Source organism: Magallana gigas, chromosome 8, assembly GCF_963853765.1.
Source record: "Magallana gigas chromosome 8, xbMagGiga1.1, whole genome shotgun sequence".
In the NCBI taxonomy this organism is placed as follows: Eukaryota; Metazoa; Mollusca; class Bivalvia; order Ostreida; family Ostreidae; genus Magallana; species Magallana gigas.
The window spans coordinates 47,944,606-47,969,668 of NC_088860.1; the positions used below are offsets into that span (position 1 = coordinate 47,944,606).

At 32.7% G+C, this 25,063-nt stretch overlaps 1 protein-coding gene and 1 long non-coding RNA gene across 2 annotated transcripts in view; both read left to right on the forward strand.

Annotated features, from left to right (window-relative positions):
* LOC105339384 (uncharacterized) overlaps positions 1 to 19,458 on the forward strand; it is a 41,077-nt gene extending 21,619 nt beyond the window's left edge. The window contains exon 4 of the mRNA XM_066068265.1: positions 19,260 to 19,458. Coding sequence (XP_065924337.1) covers positions 19,260 to 19,393 — 134 coding nt within the window. The 3' untranslated portion in view covers positions 19,394 to 19,458. The remainder of the gene's footprint in view (positions 1 to 19,259) is intronic.
* LOC136270527 (uncharacterized) lies at positions 154 to 19,113 on the forward strand. The gene is made up of 2 exons (XR_010708278.1): positions 154 to 402; positions 18,015 to 19,113. It is a non-coding gene; the product is annotated as an uncharacterized lncRNA (long non-coding RNA).
* Positions 19,459 to 25,063: the final 5,605 nt, after the last annotated feature.

Here is a 25,063-nt window from a genome sequence, read left to right on the forward strand (position 1 = left end):
TCAGACACTATCAAAATGTACAAACTTTTAACTTCAATATCATTAAAACTCATTGAGTCATCTTAGTCCAACAATATGTTTACTGTTCTTCAACGTTCTGTTGTTGTTGTTGTTGTTTTTCTTCTAATACATAGTTTGCAGTAACATGCAACACGTCGGTTGTTTAATTTGTTGAAATAAAGCGTACGGAATCAGAAGTTGTCGAGCGTCGCGTATGAATCGCGCATAACTTCTTTTATTGGAGAATTCCCCCTCTCATTCCTTCTACGGAGTCGCCCGCGACTTTAAAAAACCAATAGAGCTGAGGATAACAATTTTGCAAACATCTGTTACCGGAATAAATTGTCTACCTTTAAACGCATTCCGATCCTGCATTTAACACCACCCCTTCTCGTAAACAAGGTAAATATTAAGCACAAAAGGTTGTAAGGTTGTGTAAATGTAATAGAAATAGTAAGAAATTATGTTGTTTTTTTCTTCTTTTTGAAATAAGGATATATGAAAAACGTAATGTCTCTGAAATCTTTGTGTATTTGATGAGTATATGATTTCATTGTATATTTAAGGGGCATTGTCACGATTTTGGTCAAATTCTATTTTAATGTTTTTATTATTTACAATGCTTTAGAAATGCATTTCTAATGATCAAATAAAAATTGAGAGTCATTCATAGAGTTATTAGCAAGATACAAGGCTCGCAATTCTTTGTCATGTAAACAAAGCTCATGCCCTGTTTTTGTTAGCATAGGTTCAATATACCAGAAAAAAAAATCTTTTCCCGGTATATTTGTCTACCCTTTTATTTATTTTAAGCATAGATACACAGTTCCTAACATTTTACACATTCGTTTTAGATTTAAAATTGAATTTTTTTACTTCAACGTTCAAAATGTAAACAAATGCTTTGTTTACATACCGAAGAATTTCAAGCTCTGTAACTCGCTTAGAACTCACCAAATGACACTCACATTTCGGTTGCCTATTAAAAATGCCTTTTTCAAGCATTGTTAATATCAAAATCGGAAAAATGATTTTTGACCAAAATCGTGACCATGCCCTTTTAAAGGCTGAATCTTGTTATTCATTATATTCGTTAGATGATTGAAACTGAATGGAATATTTGAGTCTACTGTTTTCACCATCAATGAATTTCATATCATCTTTACATAGATAATCATACAATTTAAAACAATTTGCCTGTAATGAAATGCACGTTTCTGGATTGTGTGGAATATATCATTATATTACAATTTTTTACTCATACCAATCTTAAAGGTCCTACTCTCATTACTGTTTTATTCATACCTGATCAAAACCAACGCAAACCCCTTGACCGATTCTTACAAGACAATTTTATGCTAAACGAGCAAAAATCAGGAGGAAGAAATGTCAAGATATAGAGAATGATTATTCTCAGAATAGTGGCAGGTCTTTGAGACATTGTTTAAAATTAGACTCAGTTCATTGACAATGTATCCACTATTCTACCTTGAAGTATGACGTCATCCTATTGACACACCTCGGCGGATTTTTTTTTGGAGAATTTGCCAGATATAAATGTTTTTACTTTAGCTTAGTAGATCTAAATACAGGATATTCACATGGAAATGTTTTATCGACACGTATATAACATACCGTGATCACTATCTACAAGATAACATAAAACAGACTTTAACTTATGCTTTTATTAATATGCTTCGGCTTAAATGAAGGCACGTGACATTACTACCTGTAAACGTGCAACATATAACAGGCTCCACCTTCTGAACGACGTAAAAGATAAGTTGAGTTATACAGGTCGAGACCACTAGATTTTGTGACGTCGGCATAAATTTGCATAAAAATTAGGTTTCTGTTTACTTTTATTTCCAAACCAATCAGGTGAATGAGTTGCAAGGCATTGTGGGTTACTACACGTTTCAGTGTATACAAAGCGTACTGAAAATATATTACCGTTTTGAATTGTCCTTTGGAAACTCATTTTCAATTATTTTTCATAATTAGTGAAATAAACATGGAAAATCATGTCTGTTCTTTCATTTGAAAAATATTGCCTATGATGCCTTATATCAACCCATCTAAATACCTCATTGTCAAAGTTCAAAAGAAATGTACACCCTATTATATTAGAAGCAGTAAGTACGTTTTTGACGTGATACCCCAGGTTTGGGACAACATTTATTAGTAGAATTTTGAAGTTTCTTCAAGGACACTCATCAGAATGCTTAGTGTACAAAATACTACACGATACATTACTTGTACTTCTGTATTTGTATATTTGTGCATTTCTACTATCGTGGCTATTTATGTATGTTAAAAATGTACAATAACCTGCATTTATTAATGGTGTACAATAATTAAGTCACCAATAAACAATTAGGCAGTTTTTCCTTATCAAAATTTGCTTGTACTTGTACTTGCAAATACTTGTATACCAGTCTATTGATACTGATTGATCTTTGAAGCAACAATTGATAAGTTAAAACAACAGTATTTTTCAATGTGAGCATGGAACGATGTCTACGGTAAGTAAAAATCAAGTTGTACGAATTTTCCCGCAAGCATTGAAATATTGTGTTTAAACCAGCCACAAACCACGTGTATGTGTTGAAAAGTAAACACGTAGTAGACCGTCATGCTTTGCGACTCACTCACTGGATTGGAGAACCTTTTTGACGTAAATATTGTCACATGTTAAATAATGCCATCCATATAAGGTAATGTACCCGACCTGTTATATAGGTCAGCAAATCAGTTCGTGTTTACAAACGAAAAAACGCTCTTTACTTTTAAATGGTATTCATAAAGCATACATTAGATTTTGTCGATACAATATTAAAATGCATTACATTAAAAAAAACATCTTATGCCCCTGAACAGCTTCGCTCTGTGTCCTGATATCGTTCATAAGTTAAAAAACTAATGAGACAACGAGTAGATAATATCGGATTAGTTTTTATTGTAAACAACGGTTGAACTAACTGCAAGAACGTAGCCCTCTCCCGAATTTTTTTTTTTTTTTTTTTTTTGGGGGGGGGGGGGGGGGCTTCAACTCCTTAGGATCTCCGTAATGGTGCAAGTGCGGGAGTGATTCACTACCGCAACGATTTCGTCTCAAATCGTCTATAAATGACAATAACATTTGCATTTCATACCTGAACTCAAACATTGTAGATGTCTATGGCATAGATTAATTCAAAAATATCAATTTTAGTCCATATATCGGTTATTTTTCGTGTATGTCAACAACACAAGTTGAATTTATCTGCCATGTTTACTGACCTTGACCGGTGTCGTATAATTTAAGGTCCGCCCTGTAAAATTGTCCGGGGCGGACCATAAATGTTAACATTTAAGGTCCGCCTTTGCACTAAAAGGGGGCCGGCCGGTATAAGAAAAGGTCCGCCTAACATAAAAGGTCCGGGTATATTTTTAATTTGTATTTTTTTCTCAATTTCGAGTATTTTGTTATAAAAATAAGTGGCATCATTTTGTAACTCTTTAAAAGGAGCACTTACCCGAGGTGAGTTGGTAAACATCCATCACACAGTGTAAATGAAAATACTATAGCATTGAATGATTTATTTTTGACGTCGTCGGGTCAATAACTGCCGTCAGGTGAGCAGACAAATTGAATAACGCGCGTTAGCGCGTTATGATAATTTGTCTGCTCACCTGACGGCAGTTATTGACACGACGACGTCAAAAATAAATCATTTAATGCTTATATTTACATTCCCTTACTGAAGAAATCAATTGTTTACTTAAATAAATCGATATAAAGTGCAGATCACGGAGGGAGTGAATAAGTAACAGCAAGAACAGCTGTTTTGTAAAACCGGTTTAAACTGGTTTTCACATAGACTGTTGAGATGAGATCGACGAGCATGAAAATATAATCCATGATAGATAACTCTTGAAATGTTGCTTTTAACAATAAAGTCCACTTTTTGTTTAATGATTATAAAACATGGTGTTTTGACAACGTTCATGAAATACATTTTTAACCGATAACATAGAAATCACGGTTTAAGAACTATTTATGTATATTACTCGTAAATTCATACGCAGTGAATAGGTGTTGCATTTAGAGGCATTTAAACATCACGGAATTTAATGGAAAAACACAGTAGAATGTAAATATATTATTTTACATGTACATGTAGTTAGGACACACATAAACAGTTTAAAACTGGTGGGTTTTTTTTTATTTCAACATTAATTTTACCAGTCGATCTTATAAAAAACAGGAAATGAAACTGATTGGTGTCATTAATAAATAAAACAATGGCTTCGGTTAGGTGTTATATACACACACACAACCCTGCAGGTGTGAGGGGTTCACACCTTCGAATTCAGGTGTTTGACTTTTTGAAATGATCATGTAAAGAATGGATATTTTATACGTCCTCTTTTTGCACATCTTTCCAAGACGATACACGCTTAAAAACGTGACCCATTACAAAATTATAAGAAATTAAACACAGTCCTGTAAGATTAGTAAAGAGCCACATTCCTTCGGATGTCTTAAAGGAATTTAAGGGGATTCTGTTCCTTAAAAATAAAATATTTGTGTGTAAAGGGCAAATGTTGACACTCCGTCCGGTAAAATTTTATTTTAAATTCCTGCGTGCTACACTCACATATAGTATTAGGTTTTTTTCTCACAAGTATCATATAAACATTATGATATGCATCCCTCGCCCAAAAAAGAATAAAAAGGCCATTAGATGAAAATCAATACCGTCAGACAAATAGGACAAACCGACCGTAATATTTTAAGATTATTTCAACGAGACACGTTGGATTTCAGGCCTTTGTCACATTTTTAAAAAGTCGTCGGATAAACTCAATTATAAATTTGTTTTACTACAGCAACTTCTCTTTCTTAACATTACATTAAGTTTCCGGTCTTTTTAGTGACACAATACATGTATATATACATGTACCGGGTCTCATTCCTTTAATTGGAATATCTTACGATGAAAATCAATTATTTAAATACTATTATAAATAATGTGTAACTTTAATCTGAATAAATTAAAAAAAAACCTATGCTAAAGTCATTTTTATGTCCACTCCAACAGTAAGAAGATCAAGTGAAAAATATCACTACAAGAATCAAAATTAAAAAGTAGGGAGTGGGGGGTGGCCTTTCCCTGATGCTATGTGCCTAATGGTTAGGTCTAACTTTGCAAAAAATGTGGAGCCCCCCCCCCCCCCCGGTTCCGATGTCTATGCCATGTATGACTATGCAGTTCTTTTAACGAGGCGGACCTATTCTTGAACTATAATATTGGGTCCTACCTCTGAAATAAAAGATCATCGGGTCAACATACTGTGAATTTTTCCGCATATAGCATTTCAATGGGGCGGACTTTTTCTTGTACTATGATATTGTGTCCTACCCTCTGAATAAAAAGTAGTTATCGATAAACATCCATACATTATTAATATGCATTTACCTACTAGTACTTAATTCCTTGTTTAACTACATGTACTGACATGTTGATTTTTTTTTTCAACGAGCAGACCTTTTCTTTAGCGATATTTTATAAGATCATCGGGGTATATCAAACCAAGTATTAATATTAGTATCAATTATCTGCATCCAGCATTTCAACAGGCAGACCTTTTGTTGAGGCATAATATTGGGTCCTACCCATATATTGAAAGAACATCGGGGTCATTCAAAGCAAGTATCAAATTGAATAAGAATTTTAATTTTCTGCATTCGGTATTTCAACAGGCGGGCCTTTTCTTGAACCACAGTATAAGGTCCTATCCCTAATATAAAAGATCATCAGGATAAATCAATACAAGCATCAATATGAATATTAATTATCTGCACTCAGTATTTCAACGGGGCGGACCTTTTCTCGAACTATACTATTGGGTTCAACCCACTGAAAAAAAGATCATCATTAAATGAAAGTTAATGCAAGTGTCAACTTGATTAACTACATGCATTTCCTATTTAACAATGATACATGTACCATTGCTGCATCGAGACTGATCTTATCTTGGGATATGAAATTAGGCACTTTTCCAACATGGAAGTCAGAGAGAGAGAGAGAGAGAGAGAGAGAGAGAGAGAGAGAGAGAGAGAGAGAGAGAGAGAGAGAGAGAGATTAATCTATACCAATGAAAGACTGCTTCTCTTAGACACTATCCCTTTTGATAAGGACATCAATATTTTACTCCACGGAGATACATATTTTTCTTTAAACCGCAAGGATATTGTTTTTTAAAGGCAGTTTCAAATATATTTCTGCATTAAAGCGCTTTGTAACATAGCAATTTTATCACAAATTATACACTTTGCACCTACATGTTATTTTCTTCCTCAACGCAATTTTTGAAAGTATCAGTTCTGTCTTTAATTTTTAATAAATTTGCTTTCAGAGAAATCATAACTTGGACATATCAACAATTTGAATTTTGTAAACTTTATCGATGGAAACGGATTTACTTATCAAGTATTACTTGTAACCAAATCCTTGCTTAATTACATGTATAATATATACTATATATTATATACATTTAAAAGTATTGTACGTTTGATTAAAGGAAGTAGGAATAAGTCTTTGAGAATAATGAGGTGATCAAATACTGTGGGGAATAAACACGAGAGAGAGAGAGAGAGAGAGAGAGAGAATATTATTACAACATTATCACTTTCATTACTTTTTTAAACACTTTACCGGTAGTCAGTTAAAACATGCTTTTTAATTATAGGTACAAGTATTATCTAATTAATTTCATTTGTCTTTTCACGTCCTTACAACTACCACAGCTACTTATGTACACTATATTGTCAACGTATACCCTCTGTTACGGTAATCAACATATGCGACCTTTTATTATTTATCTTAAACGGGTGCGTCTTTTTACCCCAATGAACCCCAATGAACCCCAATGATACCCCAATGAACCCCAATGAACCCCAATGATACCCCAATGAACCCCAATGATACCCCAATGATACCCCAATGAACCCCAATGATACCCCAATGAACTCGTAAATACTCAAATGATACTAAGTATGTTCATAATTAATACACTTAGTGAATTTTTTGTAACAACAAGTTACACAAATGAAATTTCAACTATGTGCCGTTTTTTCACCGATTGGGCCATATCTTGTAATGGGTAATGATTAGAATTTTTTAAGCTAAAATTTGACTCAAAGATTAAATTGTTTGTGACCTGTAATTATGTCCTGATTTGAGTTTGTGCTAGTTCAACATAACTTTAAGAAAAAGAGACATATCGATTCTTTTCCATTAGAGAAAGACTTCAGTTTCGATATTTTCATTTGTGAGCTTGCTCGCAATACCTCTAGTTTCGTAAAAAAAAAAAAAAAAACCAAACATTATCAAAGTACATTGTATACATGTATTAAAATATACAAAACATATCCCCAATATTAATAACACAAGGCACCTTTAACGTATCGGGTCTATGTATAGATACTAAACCAGTAAATTGAATATACAGAGCACTGAAAATGGCTAACAACGCGAATTTTCACAATTTCAATTTTTCGTGTCGCTAGCCATTTTTAGTGCTTTATATACGAGGGTTTTTCAGTATTTATTGAGACATTTTCTCTTATTCGTTTAGGAACAAAGAATAACCCTTGCAATTTCACAAATATCTAAATAAGGATATAGTTTATTGAAGTAAAAAGTTTTCTGTCTACGGCATGATTAGATCATCCCTAGTTAGCTGTTCAACGTGCCTTCTACCAGTGACCCGGCGCAAGTTCTGCAAATTTTTCACAACGTCATTTTAACGCTTCTCATTGCTCCTGTGTTTTAAACACCTTACAGACGAACAGAAATAAGACTTGCTCTTTATTTCTCATCTTTTGTTTTCATTTCAAGATGTCATCATTTATATTTTCTCTCATTTTTGAGTTTTTGTGGAAAAAATTTCGGGTTATTTTTACACGAAAGTCAAATTACTGTTAATGTCTCCTTCAGTCATTTTGTATTTCAGAACTGTTGATAAAAGTTATCATGTAAAAAGAGCTTGATATTTAGTCCCTTTGTTTTAATTTTAGTAAAACCATCAGTAAAAAAAATATGACGAACTGAAGCTCTTTATCCTTGTCATCGTATAGTTTTTGTTTAAGCAATTGCGTGGCCTTAAGGTAGCTCGCGGGTTTACCTGCTTGTGAGAAAACCTACCTTGAAAATTTGTCCACGTGATCCATAGGTTTTATAGTTTTATTTCTAAAATTTATTTAAGATTCGTCTGCGCGGTAATAATGTTATCGTGTTTCAAATACAGTGTCATTAATAAAATCAAGCAACGCCATTTCAATGAAATATATAGTAAAATGCACATTTTAACCGAGAAACGCATTACAAAACTATGCTCCAAACTTTTAAACGAATCAGACGAAATTAATCATACTCAACACAAAAACAGAGGAGATAATTATGAATCAATTCATAAAAAAAACATTAGTATGTGTTCTCGGCCAATTTTTGGCAAAAAAACTTTAAAGATTTAAAAGATTTCTCAAAACCTTATATTTTCATTACGACGTTAGCCTGACGTCATCATTTCCTTACTTCTTAGAACACCAAAATTGAAATGCATTTATTGACAAGACTAGCTGTTTAACACATTTTATAACATGTTAATGCTTATTAGACATTACTGTGAATGTTATGAAATGCAATTAATGTAAGGCTGTAAAGATACAGGAAATTGCTTTTTTGTTTTTATGAAACTCTGAGTCAATCAATGCAAAAATAAAATAACAGGCAACTACTGACATTATAAGTAAGTAATCGAATAAAACAGTTATCTCAAGCCAAATAAAATTTAAGATATTTTAATCAGTTTGAAGTATATTCGCTGCACCGCCATGACGTCAAAATTCAATGTAAAGTCGTTGTCAGATTTGAATTTTCTATTGCTTGGTAAATATATTTGTACCATATTCGTATTTCAACTCAAACATCAGTGAAACTTGGTCAAAATGTAGTCGCAAAAATTGTAAAACGAACATATATTATTTCATTTCTTATAACATTAACTGTAGGTATACGGGCACTTAGAAATTGGATGTTCAAGTTTTTAATCTCAGAGTTTATGCCTGTGCCAGGTAACCCGACCACCGACTTGTTTATCTACCGCCGTAAACGAAACATTTGATGTTCTTTTAATATTACTTTCTTTAGTTACTTGTTGGGGTTTCTTTGATTTTTATTCCAACTTTAACACTAATTCTTCATTTAAAAAGGGAAATATTTGAATTGTCTCAATAATTTCCGAACAACCCTTGTATAAATCTACACGCCCTGAATGATTGGTAGAAATCCGCAGCGGCTGAAACTGACAAGAAACTGATAACGGGGTTATGTATTTTTTCTGCAATGTCGCTACCTTCATATCCCGAATGAATCACCAAATAAAGCATTTTATTGTTCAAATAAACATACACACATCCTCAATCACACAAACACATATTCTTTGCTTTCTGGTATGTGTTAATTGATGAACATCCCAAATGAATGATCACAATAAATTTGAATTGAAAATTAAAATCCTATGAATGCCTTTATCACGGTAGATTAATCCAATAACACATGGTTACTGCAATATTGTCCCGATGGAAGTTATCAATATTCATTAGCCAATTAAAAGTGGCTTATACAGTTAGGTTATTAATCACCGGTGGTGATTTTATGATAGCTGAACCTTGAACTTTTAATGATATATTCAAATGATGGTGTGTACTTGCAAACATTTTGCCAAATATTTTTTTTTATCCTTTACCACATTGACACTGATTTTGAACCACAGTAATCTTCAGTTTACAGACCAGTTTAATTTTGTATCAAAATTATAGGAGGATATTTATACTCCATCTTTCAATGTTATTAAAAAACACTTGACTTCATGAGGACCAATTTTGGTGAACTGCTACTGGGTTTTTTTAGGTTCATGGATCAAATTTCTTAAATGTTTGTCAAGGTAAATGGATATATCCAGAAAAGCAACCAAAATTGAGCCATCATGAATACAAATGATTCCATTTTATACTGGAATATAATTGAATAATAACAAAACATCAATAATAATCATTTATGCAATTTTATATAGCAGTCTCATGATATTTTCACATATTCAACAATGACATAAATTCAACAATGACATGGGTATACTATGGTTTCTGCTAATCAGTCCAAGTCAAGCATTACACTTCACAGCGCACATTAGTGATGCAAAAAGTTCAATATATTTGCTGATGGTATAGACATATAATATATTGCATGCAAAGATATTAGTCCACAGAACTATTCATAATTATTTTAATCTCGTACAATATGTCACTTCCAAGAGTCTTACAATAAATATCAACTAAGTTTGTCTTGTATGCCGAGGTAATGCTCATTTGAGAATTAATCTTCATCTGTTGAACATGCAGATTTCCTTTTGGACTTTTTTAATTTAAAAAATGACCTAGTTCTCTCAGCACGGGGTCTGCTTCTTTGGTTTGGTTTCTTGGCTAATGTCTTTGTTTTTGGTATGGTAAATTTAGAATCAAATTTTGAAGACTCTAATTCTTCAGAGATGTTCACCTTCCTGGTTGTTAAAAACTTGTTAAATAGAACTTGTTTTTCCCTTGTAGATTTTCCTGCCCATGTTGATTGACTTAATCGAAATTTGGAAAAATGGGTGGTCAACTTAAAATTTCCATAACCATACAAAGATCTCCTCAAGTTCTGCATCTGACTGTTGGTAATCTTCTCAAGGCATTCAATAAGGGCTGGTAGTTTTTTCGCTTTCCAATCGCATTCCATCTTCATCCTGTTGTTTATTGATTCTGTGTTGTTATTTGTCCAGAGCTCTTGTATAATTCCATCGTTGATAGGCCTAATGACATGGTTGATGAGGTTGTCACGTAAGTGTTTGTCAAAGTAAGTTTGAAAAGATGGATATTTTTGGAAATATGGTTTCAACTTATAGAAGGTGGTTTCATGAGACGTCGAGTCATCACAGTTTTTAACAACGCCTTGTGGTCCAAAAATTTCTTTAATAATTTTTTCACGATCTTCTTTTGAACACCCAATTTTGTCTTGTAAATTACGACGAATGTTATCTTTCAAATGTTTTGTGCAAAGCAAATGGGTTACTGCAGGAAACACCTGGTGAATTGCTTTAGTTAAAGCCTTTTCCTCATCACTTCCAAGGATAACTGAATTGTCTCCTATTTTTTGATGAATATGTTGAAGGAAGGTAGTGTATGTTTCAAAATCGCTTTCATAATGCAACATTATTGGGCCAAGCATTATTGGGTTTCCCTTGGTCTCTCGCTGAACAACTGCTTGGTGTTTAAAAGTCATGGCCGTGACATAGCAGGATCCTAAGTTAAAGGTTCGGTCAATGCCAATCACGCTGCCATGCTGTCCTAGGCAGTTTGCTCTCAGATCCTTAATTTGGTTGTCTGAGTAAAGGAGGATAATAGGTCTCTTCTTCTTGGTAAAAACTAACTGTTGAATAAAGTCAGAAGTTTGTAGGGAACACAACACTTGGTATACTTCGTCTGCTACATTTGTCGGTTTAAGGGGTTCCTCTTTAATCGTTTCCCTGTACTTTTTGTTTCTAATCTGTTTGGAATTCTTCTGTTGCACCATTGCCACAGGATTCTCAAAAACTGCTGATTTTGAACAAGTTGCGTCTTCGGTGAAAATTTCAATCGAAGTGAAGAAATGATGTTGCAAAACTAACTCTCTTATGGGGTGGAGTAGTATGAATGCATGTATATGACACCCTCCCCTCCCAGGAGAATGGATCCATCCATACGTTGTAGGAGCATATCAATACATTTTGACACCTGTTTATTGGGGGTATACACATATAGTAACCTCCAGGTTCTTTGACGGGGGGGGGGGGGGGGGGGGGGGGCTTCCCCACAGTATATTGTTGGTAGCGTAAAGGGGGTGAAAGTGGTAGAAAGTTGCCACTGTAGATTGGGGTGTAGATGACCTTTTGTTTGTTTTATGTATGATGATCATGTAATAGTGATGGAGATTGGTTATAACAAACCTCATTCTTGTGTTAGATATGTTGGGTCTTATTTATCAGATATATTAATTCATTGATATTGATACCAAAATCATCTTTTTGTTTCAAACACATAATTTGTGCATTTTTAAAACGCATTAATAGTTAGGTAAACATGTTGGATGTTTTATTGTTTAAAAAAAGTATATAGAAAACTCTTTAGCCTAGCTACAATTATAGTCTTTTCGAATGATGTATAAAATAATTGCTTTTCAAGAGTAATTTTCAGTTTTCAGAGAGAGAGAGAGAGAGAGAGAGAGAGAGAGAGAGAGAGAGAGAGAGAGCGAGTGTGTGTGTGTGTGAGTGAGTGAGTGAGTTAACAGTGTACAATATTATTAACATGTAACATATACCGTATGTAAATCTACGTAAGATATTAACAAAAATATTTTAATAATATGAAATTCTCCCTCAGGCTCAAAACTTTCAATAAATATTGAATCTGTTATCATGTAACTTACCAACGGTATAAATTTGAAATAGGAAGGTTTCTTAAAGTAGTAAGTTTTATGTATTTTTCTCGAATATTCGAAAAAGCAGGGCAAACCGGAACAAAAGTGAATGAAAGGATTAATGTTTGATAAATATTTTGATAATTACTGATTTTTCCAGTTTTTAATCATCTTCAATTACGTGTAGTTTTATATGCAGTATCCATGTTGAAGGTGTATATTGTTATCAAAGCATCAGGGTTGTCACGCCTCATTAACAGCTCCTGATCTCACCCAATTAACGAAAAACACAATTAGTGACCTTTTTCTGGCCGCCCCCTCTCTCTCTCTCTCTCTCTCTCTCTCTCTCTCTCTCTCTCTCTCTAATTTATACATGTACATTCATTGCACAATTACCTAAAAGAAACATTTTTAAAAAATTAGAAGAAGTCCAGGGGATCTATATACTTGGGGATGGGGGTTGAAAGGGGGGGGGGCGATCCTGTCCTTAAGCACCTGTGTCATTTTTACCTAGTATATTTTTGTATTGTTCACCATTATATGTGCTATAAGACGTATGTCTTTTGCAATAAAGAAATTGAATTGAACTAGGAAAATTTCACAAGATGCAAAGAAAATTAATATTTACCATAAAAATGTACAACAACGATCACATTGGATAAAGTAATTGACCGACAATTAGTAATCGAGAACACAATATTCATTGGGCGATTAACTACATTTTAACATATTTCTGTCCATTGCTAATATAGGGTTGATTGGGGTACATATCGGGATTTATTGTAACATCAGTGGGGTTCATTATGTACAGTGGGATACATTTGGATATCAATTACTATAACACTTTTTTATTTACATTCATTCAATATTTTCTCATGATAACCTTTTTATCGAACATCCGATTTTGTTTTATATTATATAACTCATTAACGAACAAACAAGTTAATTCAATTTGCCCATATTTGAATACACGCATAAGCATTCTCTGCCATAACTGCCCATTTTAGTTACGCTCTTTTAAATCTGAACAGTCACACATGCACCTTTAAGTAATTGGTTATTCTAGATAGTGTTTTTAAAGACTCTTCCATGTTTATTATGGTTATCTTTTTTAAAAACTTCATTTACACCGTACCATTAAACTTGATTCTTTAAAACAGATTAATTTACAGCCATTCGTAAGAATATTTCTAATATTTCTGCACGGCAGAGGGTTTTGGTCAACATATTTATCTTGCATGTCGACATATTTGATAGAAAAATAACTTGCACACAAGGGGCAGAGAAATGCCACCATACACAAATGTCAAAATTTGAAAACTTCATTTCCGCCCTACGAATCTCTAGAATCCAAGAGCTTCCAAGGGCGAATCTACAAATCTTTAAAAATTCTAAATACTTTTAATAAAGACATTTAAAAAAAGTGAAAAATTCGAAGACTTTTCCGTACAAAATTTCTATAATCCAGGAGCTTCCAGCGTCAATGCAGCCCCAAACCCCCCGCCAAAAACTGACACCCCCCCCCCCCAACTTCAAATCGTGGATCCGCCCTGCAATGGAAGTTGACGTCGACTTCTAAGGTCAAGATCTAGTAAATGATTCCCGAGTATCTTTTTGGTGCTAGAACCATTATGACGTCATAATTGATTTGATGAATCTTTTCCCGTATTTTACGGCTTTAAAGTAATTATGTAGAAAATAATATTCTGACATTCGATATTTAATCACGGGAAAAGTAATCACGGTACCTATATTCAATTTGACATCATTTTAAAAAGGAGGTCAAGAGCTTGTTTAATGCCGTTTTTGGAGAGACTGTAGGCATTCTAGATACATTTCAATTGTAAAAAATGGACAAAACTCCGAAATATGTTGCTTTTATCCTTCATAGAAAATGGTTGTTTAAAACAAGATTTTTTATTGCGCTTACCAAAAATTTAAGCCCCGGTACACCCTATGAAACAAAGATATTGTTATGAAGCATCATTAAAAGAATTTATATCTTGAATTTCATAAACCTGTAGGCACCTTTCATTTACTAGATCTTGACCTTAAAATAACTTGACGACATATACAGTCGGAGATCGGAGTTGAACGTCGCATACCGAACTGTACGTCGTAATAGCCAATGCTTAGTGGAAAGGGGTGCGTAATAACAATTGAAGATTGTCGGTGGGGTGTGTTTAAATTTTCATGAACGCGGATGTTTAAGGCGAGTTAACAATTGGACTGATACTTTTGATCAAGCAAATCTGATGAAAATAAACACGCATACGCTAGCGTTTTATAATTTCATTTTTATACCATGACAGACATCTTCCCAGTTCAAGATTTTCTGATCCGCTCCGCTATATATAAACCGATTTGTGAGAAGCGTTGCGGATCAGAAACCCTTGAATTGGGAAGATGCACAGCGGATTGGTAGTTAATACTTATACTTTATTTGTAAACAATGAACGGATTGTGTTATACGTCTTAACGAATATATGATGAATGCAGAAAACGGGAAAGTTGAATGGGATAACCCCTCTCTCCCCAATTGCTTTTTAATTTTGCTCCCCAATTGCTTTATATTCTTATTTGGGACAGTAATAAAAAATTATAGAGAAATTTGACCTTGGAACAAATTTTATATTTCATCCATTTCAGTGTGGATTTTTTAAAACCCTGCCAGCTCCACTAAATATTCAGCCATGGTTTGGATTTTTTATTTTAATTTTAAAGAATAGTTTTTAAAAAAGAATTAAGAAAAACTTTAGGTCAAAAATGAACAAAAACAAAAAGGAAAAATAACCCCTTGATATTAATTATATACATGCACGGTGTTTATTCACACGCTTGCGCGGAAGATCTTTTAACTATGCACACATTTAGTTTCATTGGGGTATTAATGTTTCAAAGTTCATAAGGGTATCATTGGGGTTTATTGGGATATCATTTGGTATCATAGGGGTATCATTAGGTGTATTTGGGTATCATTGGGGTAACATTGGGGTTCACTGGGGTATCATTGGGGTATCATTGGGGTTCATTGGGGTATCATTGGGGTTCATTGGGGTATCATTGGGGTATCATTGGGGTTCATTGGGGTATCATTGGGGTATCATTGGGGTTCATTGGGGTATCATTGGGGTTCATTGGGGTTCATTGGGGTATCATTGGGGTTCATTGGGGTTCATTGGGGTAAAAAGACGCACCGATCTTAAACTAGTGATAAATTTACCTAGATATCATGAATTATTAGTATATTATCATAACTTTCTGGTCTACTGAAAATTAAACAAAGCACAAGCTAAAAAGATAATCTTAGTTGCGAAGATCACTATACAACGGAGACATTTTTTTTTCTTTCTCAGCTCAGTGGTGTATTCTGATTAGCACAGGTGTGAATGCCTGCTGGGCTTCTTTTACCCGTGTTCACCTGTTGTGAAACCCTCTGCTAATACATTATACACACCGGGAGAGATTTAAAAACAAAGGGACTACATGGTGTGCAAATTATCGACAAATTAAATACTCCTGGTTTTCTTTTTTCAGATTCTTAAACAATTGGTCAAAATCTAACCCGCTATCAATATCTGATATTCCACAAAGTAATTTATTAAAATAATACGGTCATACATAAACCATGCGCAAATGGCCGACTGGATTATGTAAACAAAGACATCTTTAAGATACAAGTACATTAGCAATAGAGAATAATTAATTCATTTAACTTTAATAAATGACTACGGGTAGGACCTTTTCTTATAGGGGAAAGCCTGACCTTAAATGTTAACATTAAGGGTCCGGCCGGACCATTTTACGGGGCGGACCTTAAATTATACGACACCGGTCTTATTTTTGGACAGCCAATGAGAATTCAGGAGCGGATCATGAACTGAATATAGGAATTCCCCTATTATAAAGATAATTGACGCGGTAAATATGAATTCTCTATTATTTACCATTTCCTTAAATGATATTTTAGTGATAGAACGAGATAAGACTGATTATCTACACTGACATTCACGTTATCAAGCCCATCAAAACTCCAAGCGTAAATCCCATAAAATCACGCGAGAATTGTCATGGCTGCTGAAAAAGATGACTGGTAAACATGCTGATGCGTTTTATCTGGTTTTGATTTATATACGGGTAGTGTGTTCAAATCGATCTTTACAGACCGAAGTCAGTCGCATTAAAAGATTAATTTTGCACAATTACGGAGATTCTATGGAATTGTAGCCCTCTCCAGTTAACATAAGATATAACAAATCGGAGAGGGCTACATTATTGCAGCTACGGTTGAATATATAAATCATTTTATGAAATATTCGCTCTCTCACTTCTCACATTTTCATCCTATATTTTAATATAAAATAAAAAGTAGGGTAGTTCCTTGTGATAGTTGTGAAACAGAATGCATAAACAGTAAAACTACAATCCATGGAAAAAAAAGCAAAAACCCCAAAATAACCAAATTTACAATCAAACAAACCAAAGAAAAAAACCCCACTAAAAACATAAGAAATACTAAAGTGATGTATTATTATACACATGTCAGTTTTAAACTGCCAGATGATTAATAAAATCATTCCATGGAGACCATGCTTTTTAAAATTCATCAATTTCTGATTTCTGAATATAGATATACTTTTCAATCTTGTATCTTTGATTTCAATAGTGTAAAAGTCCTAAAAGATTTGGCGTCTTATTTCGTTTTAAACAAAAAAATATATATTGCTCTGTATATAGGATTACACAACTTAGAATTCTTTCTCCCAATCAAGGGGATAAACACCAAATAATATATTATAGACATCAAAACTAACATTTTTGTTGCATTTCTCATATATAAGTATACTTAGTGTATTCCATAGAGGCTGGATTTTCTTGCAAGTTGCAAAAACATGTTTTTTAGTTTCAGGCATATCATTATAATCAAAGTACCGATGAACTGACGGGAGTTGATTTTGTTGTTTTTTTATTTATTTTAAAATCAATGATATGATATTTTGCATGACAAGTACATGTGGTTTCTAATTTGTATTTGAATTAAGCACATTTTTGTAATATGACTTTGTGGACTTTATCGACAAGAATGTCGAGAAACTCCCATGTGAATCAACTAATATTTAAAGATAGATTTGATTCAATCAAACTATGTATCAGTAATAGAAATATTTCTCGAAAATTGTATGGATCCAAGCAATATTGAACTCTAGTCTTGTTCAACCAAACGCTCGGCTAACGTAAATCTCCGACAAACAAGAGAGACTCTCTGCTTGTCGGAGATTTACGTAGACAGCCGAGCGTCAAGTTGAACGAGACTATATTGAAATCTGACGTAGGAATACATACGACTACAAAAATATCTAAATTGTTCGTGCCATTTAAAATCTGACTATTTTCAAGGTATTAATAAATAAGTTTCCTTGAAAAACAATGCTTTAGCATACATTACATCGAATTTGTCAATTATTTTTTAAGAAATAAGTCTTGTCAGCAGCGATGATTTGTGCTGAGGTCCAAACACTGTTTCACTTCCGGTTTGTCTGAGTAACTGCATGGGAGAGTTGATTAAAATCAACTCCAATAAAGTACAGCAGTCAGAGGTAGTAATTCTGATTTTCTGAAGATAATATTTAACAGGAAGGATTCCATTGAGAATTCTTTATTGTAACCAATTAAAAGTTGAATCGTTGGTAGTTCTATAACATATTTTAAAAACATCCTGTACATAGAGATCATTTGGCAAAATATCACGTAGCTCAGCATTCCATTTGTTGATAGCTGTAGGTACACACTAATTTTAGGTTAAAAATATGTATACATGCTTTGTGACTTTTTCTATATAAAAAAGACTCTTAATATAATGACATAAATGTAGTGCAGTCTCTCTTTAAAGTAGACTTATCAATAGACAAACATGTCAAGTATTTTGATATTGCAAATATTACACTATTATATAACATTGGAGGTATATCTGAAAAATGGAATCTTTCAGTAATATCTTTTCTTGGTAATATGTTTCCATGAAGGTATAGTGTTACATGTATGTGAAAACTACCTGTAATTAAATGAACGTGACATTTAACAAGTTCCACCTTCTGAACGACGTAAAATAGAAGTTTAGTTATATAGGTCAGCAAATCAGTTTGTGTTTACAAACGAAAAAAAATATTCTTAACCTTTTAAATGGCATTCATAGGGCATATATTACATTTTGTCGATACAATAATAAAATGCATTACATTGGAAAAAAACCCAACATCTTATGCCCCTGAACAGCTTCGCTCTGTGCTCTGATAACGTTTATATTAAGTAACAACCAATGACACAACGTATAGATAATATCGGATTTTAATCTGTTTTACTTTTAACAATTTAAGGGTATGCAACGATTGGTTCGTAAAACAATTTTTAGGTTTTCTAATATTTTTGACTTTTGATTTTAAACATCTTTTGTATCACCAAATTTCATTTGATTCTTAGAACGAAGGCATAAAATCATCAGGGGATCCCCTGCAGAATCGAAAAATATGGTTTATCAACTTCTGAGTTTTTTGGGCGAAAAGCTTTTAGGAAGTCCTTCTTTACAAAAATGCAGATAATTGTCGTATTGTACAAAATATGTGCTTTGTATTCTTTGGTACATATATATTCTGATATACTTAAATAAATATATAGTTGCAACATTTCTATATCTACCAATATTTCGTTAACTTTTAACAGAAAAGAAACAACAGACTCCTGGAGTTGTGTTCAATCCGCAAGCGCAACCTGCATACGGGCAGTCTAACCCGGCGTATGGATCTCCGCAACCACAGCCATACAGCGTGCAACCGCCAATGCCAACAAAAGCATAAACAATAATGAGTGGATGTCTAGTGGTTAAAATCACATTTTGAACTCGTTTTTTTAAATTTGTTAAGTTTGCACATGTCGAAAATCCTTAAAGTTTGTACATACAGATATTTTAAGATCTAAACAAGTAATGCTTTATGTTGATTCATTATATCTATAAGTACATACTTATGAATGTTTGATTTTCATGTGAATATTCCACACTAAACCTAGTTTTACTGTTGTTTCTATGGTTATAGACAAACCTTAAATGATCAACAGAGTGTTATCTATTTGTCATTTGTATATCCTTTATATATCTTGCATACCTTTTCTTCTGTTCATGATTCAGAAAGTGCATTTGAATACCTTATCAGCTAAAATAAAACTGCTATTTGTTCTATTTTTTGTTATTTACATTTGATGAGGGCGTACCAGGTTTATTTTCTGGATGTACGCATTTAAATGGATTTGTTGTCAGAAACGTTTACATGGACTTGGACAAACGTTTTGAAAAAAGGACTTTCCTCAAATTTGTTCCAAATTGTATAAAAACAACAGTAAATGACACATTGCATTTGCGTGACGAAACAAATTTGTTTTCTTTTCTTTTTCGAAGTACATTTATCGAGGACAGTAAAAAAAAAAGTATTGAAGTTAACAAAGATTGCAAGTATTTAAGCTTTAAAGGAAGACCATTATCATCGACCGAGTTTGAATTTTCTAAACCAAATATGTCGATTCCCAGCCATATTTTGAACACTCCTACCTGTCTCTAAAGAATACGTGACATTCCAGGTCTGACTTCACCAGGCACAAAATATCACCCTTGTTGTCTAGAATTTAATCTTGAAAGAGATATTCACGTCGTAAAGTTAAACAAATATTTTCTGAATGTAAAGAAGAGAGTATGAGATGGAAAAAAAAAGGTCAATAGACTTTCAAACAGTAAATCACATGCACAAAGATTGAAGAGTAAAAGGTAAATTAATAAAATAGTGAAATACGTTTTGACTGAAAGTGAAGACTGAAAAAAACCCAGAAAAAAGGGGAAATCGTGAGATTAAGAAAGAAAATGGGGAACCAAGAAGACAATCAAAAGAAAGAGAAAAAAAGGAAGAGAGAAAGGGAAGGTCGGATATAGAGAGACTTGCAGTTACATAGCTATAAATTATTTTAAAATATTGCGACTAGAAACTAGTAAAACTGAGGAATTCGATTATAAAAAGCTTAAACAGTTAGAAGCAGAATTAGATTCTATTTATGATAAACAATCAAAAGGTGCACATATTAGATCTAAAGCAAAATGGGTAGAAAATGGCGAAAAAAACACATCATATTTTCTAAATTTAGAAAAGCAACATCAATCATCAAACGTAATAACGGAACTTTTGACTTCAAACAATGAAAAAATTCATAATACCAATTCAATTATGGGGGAAATGTTTAAATTTTACCAGAGCTTATACGCAAGTAAAAACATTGATAATAAAATAATTGATGATTACTTATCTGAAATCAATGTACCAGTAATAAGTGAGGATAATAAACGTATGCTAGATAAATTTCCGACGTTCGAGGAATGTACGGAAGCTGTCAATAGTATGAAACACGATAAATCGCCTGGACTTGATGGATTACCAAGTGAATTCTATCAATGTTTTTGGAATGTAATTGGCCCTTATTTCTACGATGCTCTTAAAGATATATATGAAAATAAAATGATGACATACACACAGCGGCAATCAGTAATATCGTTAGTGTTTAAGAAAGGAGAAAAGAATTCTTTAAAAAATTATCGTCCAATTAGTCTAACAAATACTGATTACAAAATCATAGCTTTTGTTTTTGCAAAAAGACTACAGAAGATCCTAAAAGACATAATCAATGATAACCAAACTGCATATATAAAAGGAAGATACATTGGAGAAAATGCCCGGCTTATATTAGATATATTTGAATTTTGCGAATCAGAAAACGTGGGGGGAATTCTGTTATTTTTAGATTTTGAAAAAGCATTTGATTCGGTTGAATGGAATTTTCTTTTTAAAACTTTAAAAAAGTTTAATATCGGAAAAAGTTTTATTACATGGGCAAACATTTTGTATACAAATCCTATTTTTAAAATGAAAAACAACGGCTGGCTTTCAAAATCATGTTCAATGACAAGAGGAATAAGACAAGGATGTCCTTTATCAGCTCTCTTATTTCTTTTTGTTGCAGAAATATTGGCGACTAAAATTAAAAATCATCAAAACATAAATGGCATTAAAATAAATAACTATGAAATTAAAAGTATACAACATGCAGATGATTTAACAGTGGCTTTGAACGACGAAATCTCAATGAAGAATACTTTAGATATTATTAAAGCATTCTGTGAATGTGCTGGGTCAAAAATTAATACTAATAAAACTGAATGCATATTATTAGGAGATATGAAAAACGAATTTGAAGAGCTTCATGGAATCAAAGTAACAAATAAAGCAATTAAATGTTTAGGTATTTATGTAGGCCATGATAAAGAAGAATGCTATAATAAAAATTGGATGAGAATTTATCATGACATGGAAAAACTATTTGAATCCTGGAAACGAAGAAAATTAACACTCTTTGGAAAAGCATGTATTATTCGGACTCTAGCTATTTCAAAACTTGTATATACTTCGTCAATACTTTGTCTTCCTGACAGCAATTTTATTAAAAGAATACAGAGATTGATTTTTAACTTCATTTGGGAAAAAACGGAAAGAATTAAACGAAATACTTTAATTGGAGACATAGCAAAAGGTGGATTATCTATAGTAGACATAGATTGCAAGTTAAAATCATTAAAAGCAGCGTGGATTCCAAGATTACTTAACTCAAAAGGCATTCTATTTGATATTCTTAGTAACCAGTGTAAAAAACTTAATATCGATATACACTTTCTTTTAAAGTGCTCCACTACTAAAACAGAGACCTTGGATAGCATAAAATTACCCCTATTCTACAAAGAAATATTTTGTTGTTTTAATGAATGTAAACGTGAACTGCACTTTGAAAAAAGATCACCTGATGATATTTTACAACAACCAATATGGAATAATTGTAACTTAGTATATAAGGGAAACTCTGTTTTCTTCGAAAACTGGATTAAATCAGGAATACTATACATTAAAGACTTGTTTGACGACGAGGGTAACTTCAGACGATTAGAACATTATGCAAATATTATTAATAAATCTAACTGGTTATGTGAATACAAAATTCTTTTTCAAATAACTAAATCAATTCGAAGACTTTACTCATTCAGCAATGTAAACTTTATCAACATACAAAGCGTAATGAGTTTCAACTTCCCTCTGGGATATTACAACTTGACTGGTAAATCTAGTAATTTTTTCTATAAAAATCTCCTTGAAAAAAAGTTTTGTAAGCCATCTTCTCAATTAATACTGCGTAAAGAATTTGAAATATACGATGAGAAGAGTTGGAAAAATATTTATGAATGCAAGATTAAAGATATAAAAGATAAACATGTAGCTGAATTCAGTTACAAGCTTTTAAATAATATATTATGTAATAATGTATATGTGAGTAAATGGAAAAAAGATATATCAAATCAATGTGTACACTGTAAACAAATAGAAAATATAAAACATTTGCTTTTTGAATGTAACAATGTTAAAAACATATGGAATACTGTTAGTAGTTTATTGTCATTCAAAATACAATGGAAACATATCGTTGTTGGTTTCTTCTATGAAAAAAGCGATAAAACTAAATCTCTAAATTTACTTATCACTTATGTAGCTTATAGAATTTATAAACAAAAAATGCTTTGTAGATTGGATTCTATGAATGAAACTGAATGTATCATATATAATCATGTTAAAAAATCCACTTGTTTTTATGCCTCAGTTTTACGTTTTTTAAATGCAAATGCTGAGTGCAAGTTTTTTGAAAATCTGTCAAAGATGATGTGATATGTCTTATTATCATAGTGTAAAATATTCTATTATCCTAAAACTACTGAGAAGAGACCTGTCTTCCAGTAGAGCTGTCATAAAAGGGAGGATATGGACTGTAAAACAAGGTAGAACCTCCTTATTAGGACAGCAAACTCTTTTTGTCCATGATTTTTATATCATAATTATATAGACAACTACAGTGTAATATAGTAAACTGTTATATACCATGGATACATAGAGTCTGCCTATATATCTCTACACCCAGAGACTATGTGATTGATAATATTGTCTACCAGGTTAGGCAAGATACTACTTGTACATTTATTTAAATCTCTATACATTGCTAATTTAGCCTTATTTGTACACCATTTTTTTTACTTGCTTTATGAATCTATGCTAATTGTATATATATGTGTAATACACTGAAACATTATCTGTGGAATCTATACAACTCTAAATACTCTTTAAAGTATTTTTTTCATAAGCAATATTTAATTAGATGACAAAAATAATAATCATAGTATCTTATTTAAGACAATGTGCTGTCTTGTAGATAGCTTATTAGAATTCTGTGCTTGAAGTTATTGCATACTTTGTTTGTTCTTGCAAATAAATTATCAAAAAAAAAAAAAAAAATATTGCGAGACATTGGTTTTTGAGACGGAGCAAATTTCACAATTCTTTTCATTCACTTAAAGTTAAGTGATATCTTTGTTATTCATTACAGTTTTGTTTTTATGATCGGCTTCGGCCGATCACAGTTGTGTCCGTATGAGGCATCCGGCAAATTGAACTATATGCGCACGCATTGCGCCTTGCACTATTTTTTTTACTATGCAATGACAACCTTATTTAAATCTATAAATAGACGTAGATTACTAGTAGCGTTACGCTTATCATTTTACTTTGAAAATAAAAGATTTATAGGGTTACATATATAATGATTCAATTCACGGCTTTTTTCCCATATTCGTAAGAATATTGGTCGGAAGTATGATTCTCCTACTTAGTGAAAAGTTCATTCATGCGTTGCCATTTCGGAAATCATCAAAACGGTGTTATATATATTTTACTGCATGTAGCGTATATTATATTAACAGAGTTGACCAATGGTATTTCATGCCGATCATTCCTTTAAAAGGAATACGTGTTATTAATATCAACACATTGATGATATCAGACAATATAAAGGTAATGCATATGTGTAGTCATCCCGAGGTTAAAATCAAAGTTGCAAATGCAAAACCGTTTGTCAATAACCCTGAACAAGCTGCAACTGTTTTTTAGAATAAAATTCGCAGGATAGTAATAGTATTTCATATTTCATATAATAAGCTATTCATTGTGTTTAAGAATGCGATTTAGCTTAATTTTCTGAGTTTTTTAATTTTCATTTTAGGAGGAGAATTTTTAGTACCTTTTATTGTAACTTACCAAAGAGATGCAAACTTTTTTTAAGTCTATCTTTTACATACACGATACTTACTTACCTAAACATACGTTAAAGCCTTCTCAGTGGCATGGCAGCCCACTAGGCCGGTGCTTATCCTTGGGTTTTGTGGTGCTGAGCAAATGAGATTCAATGACCCCACCAGGATGGGACATCATTCCATCGCAGGTTACCCCCCAGCATAAGCCGATAACCAATTCAAGCCGGGTGTACAGTTACAATCTTGTTTAACCAACATACAACATCAAGTGACCATAGCGAGGTTTGAATTAGCGATTGTTCGTTTACAG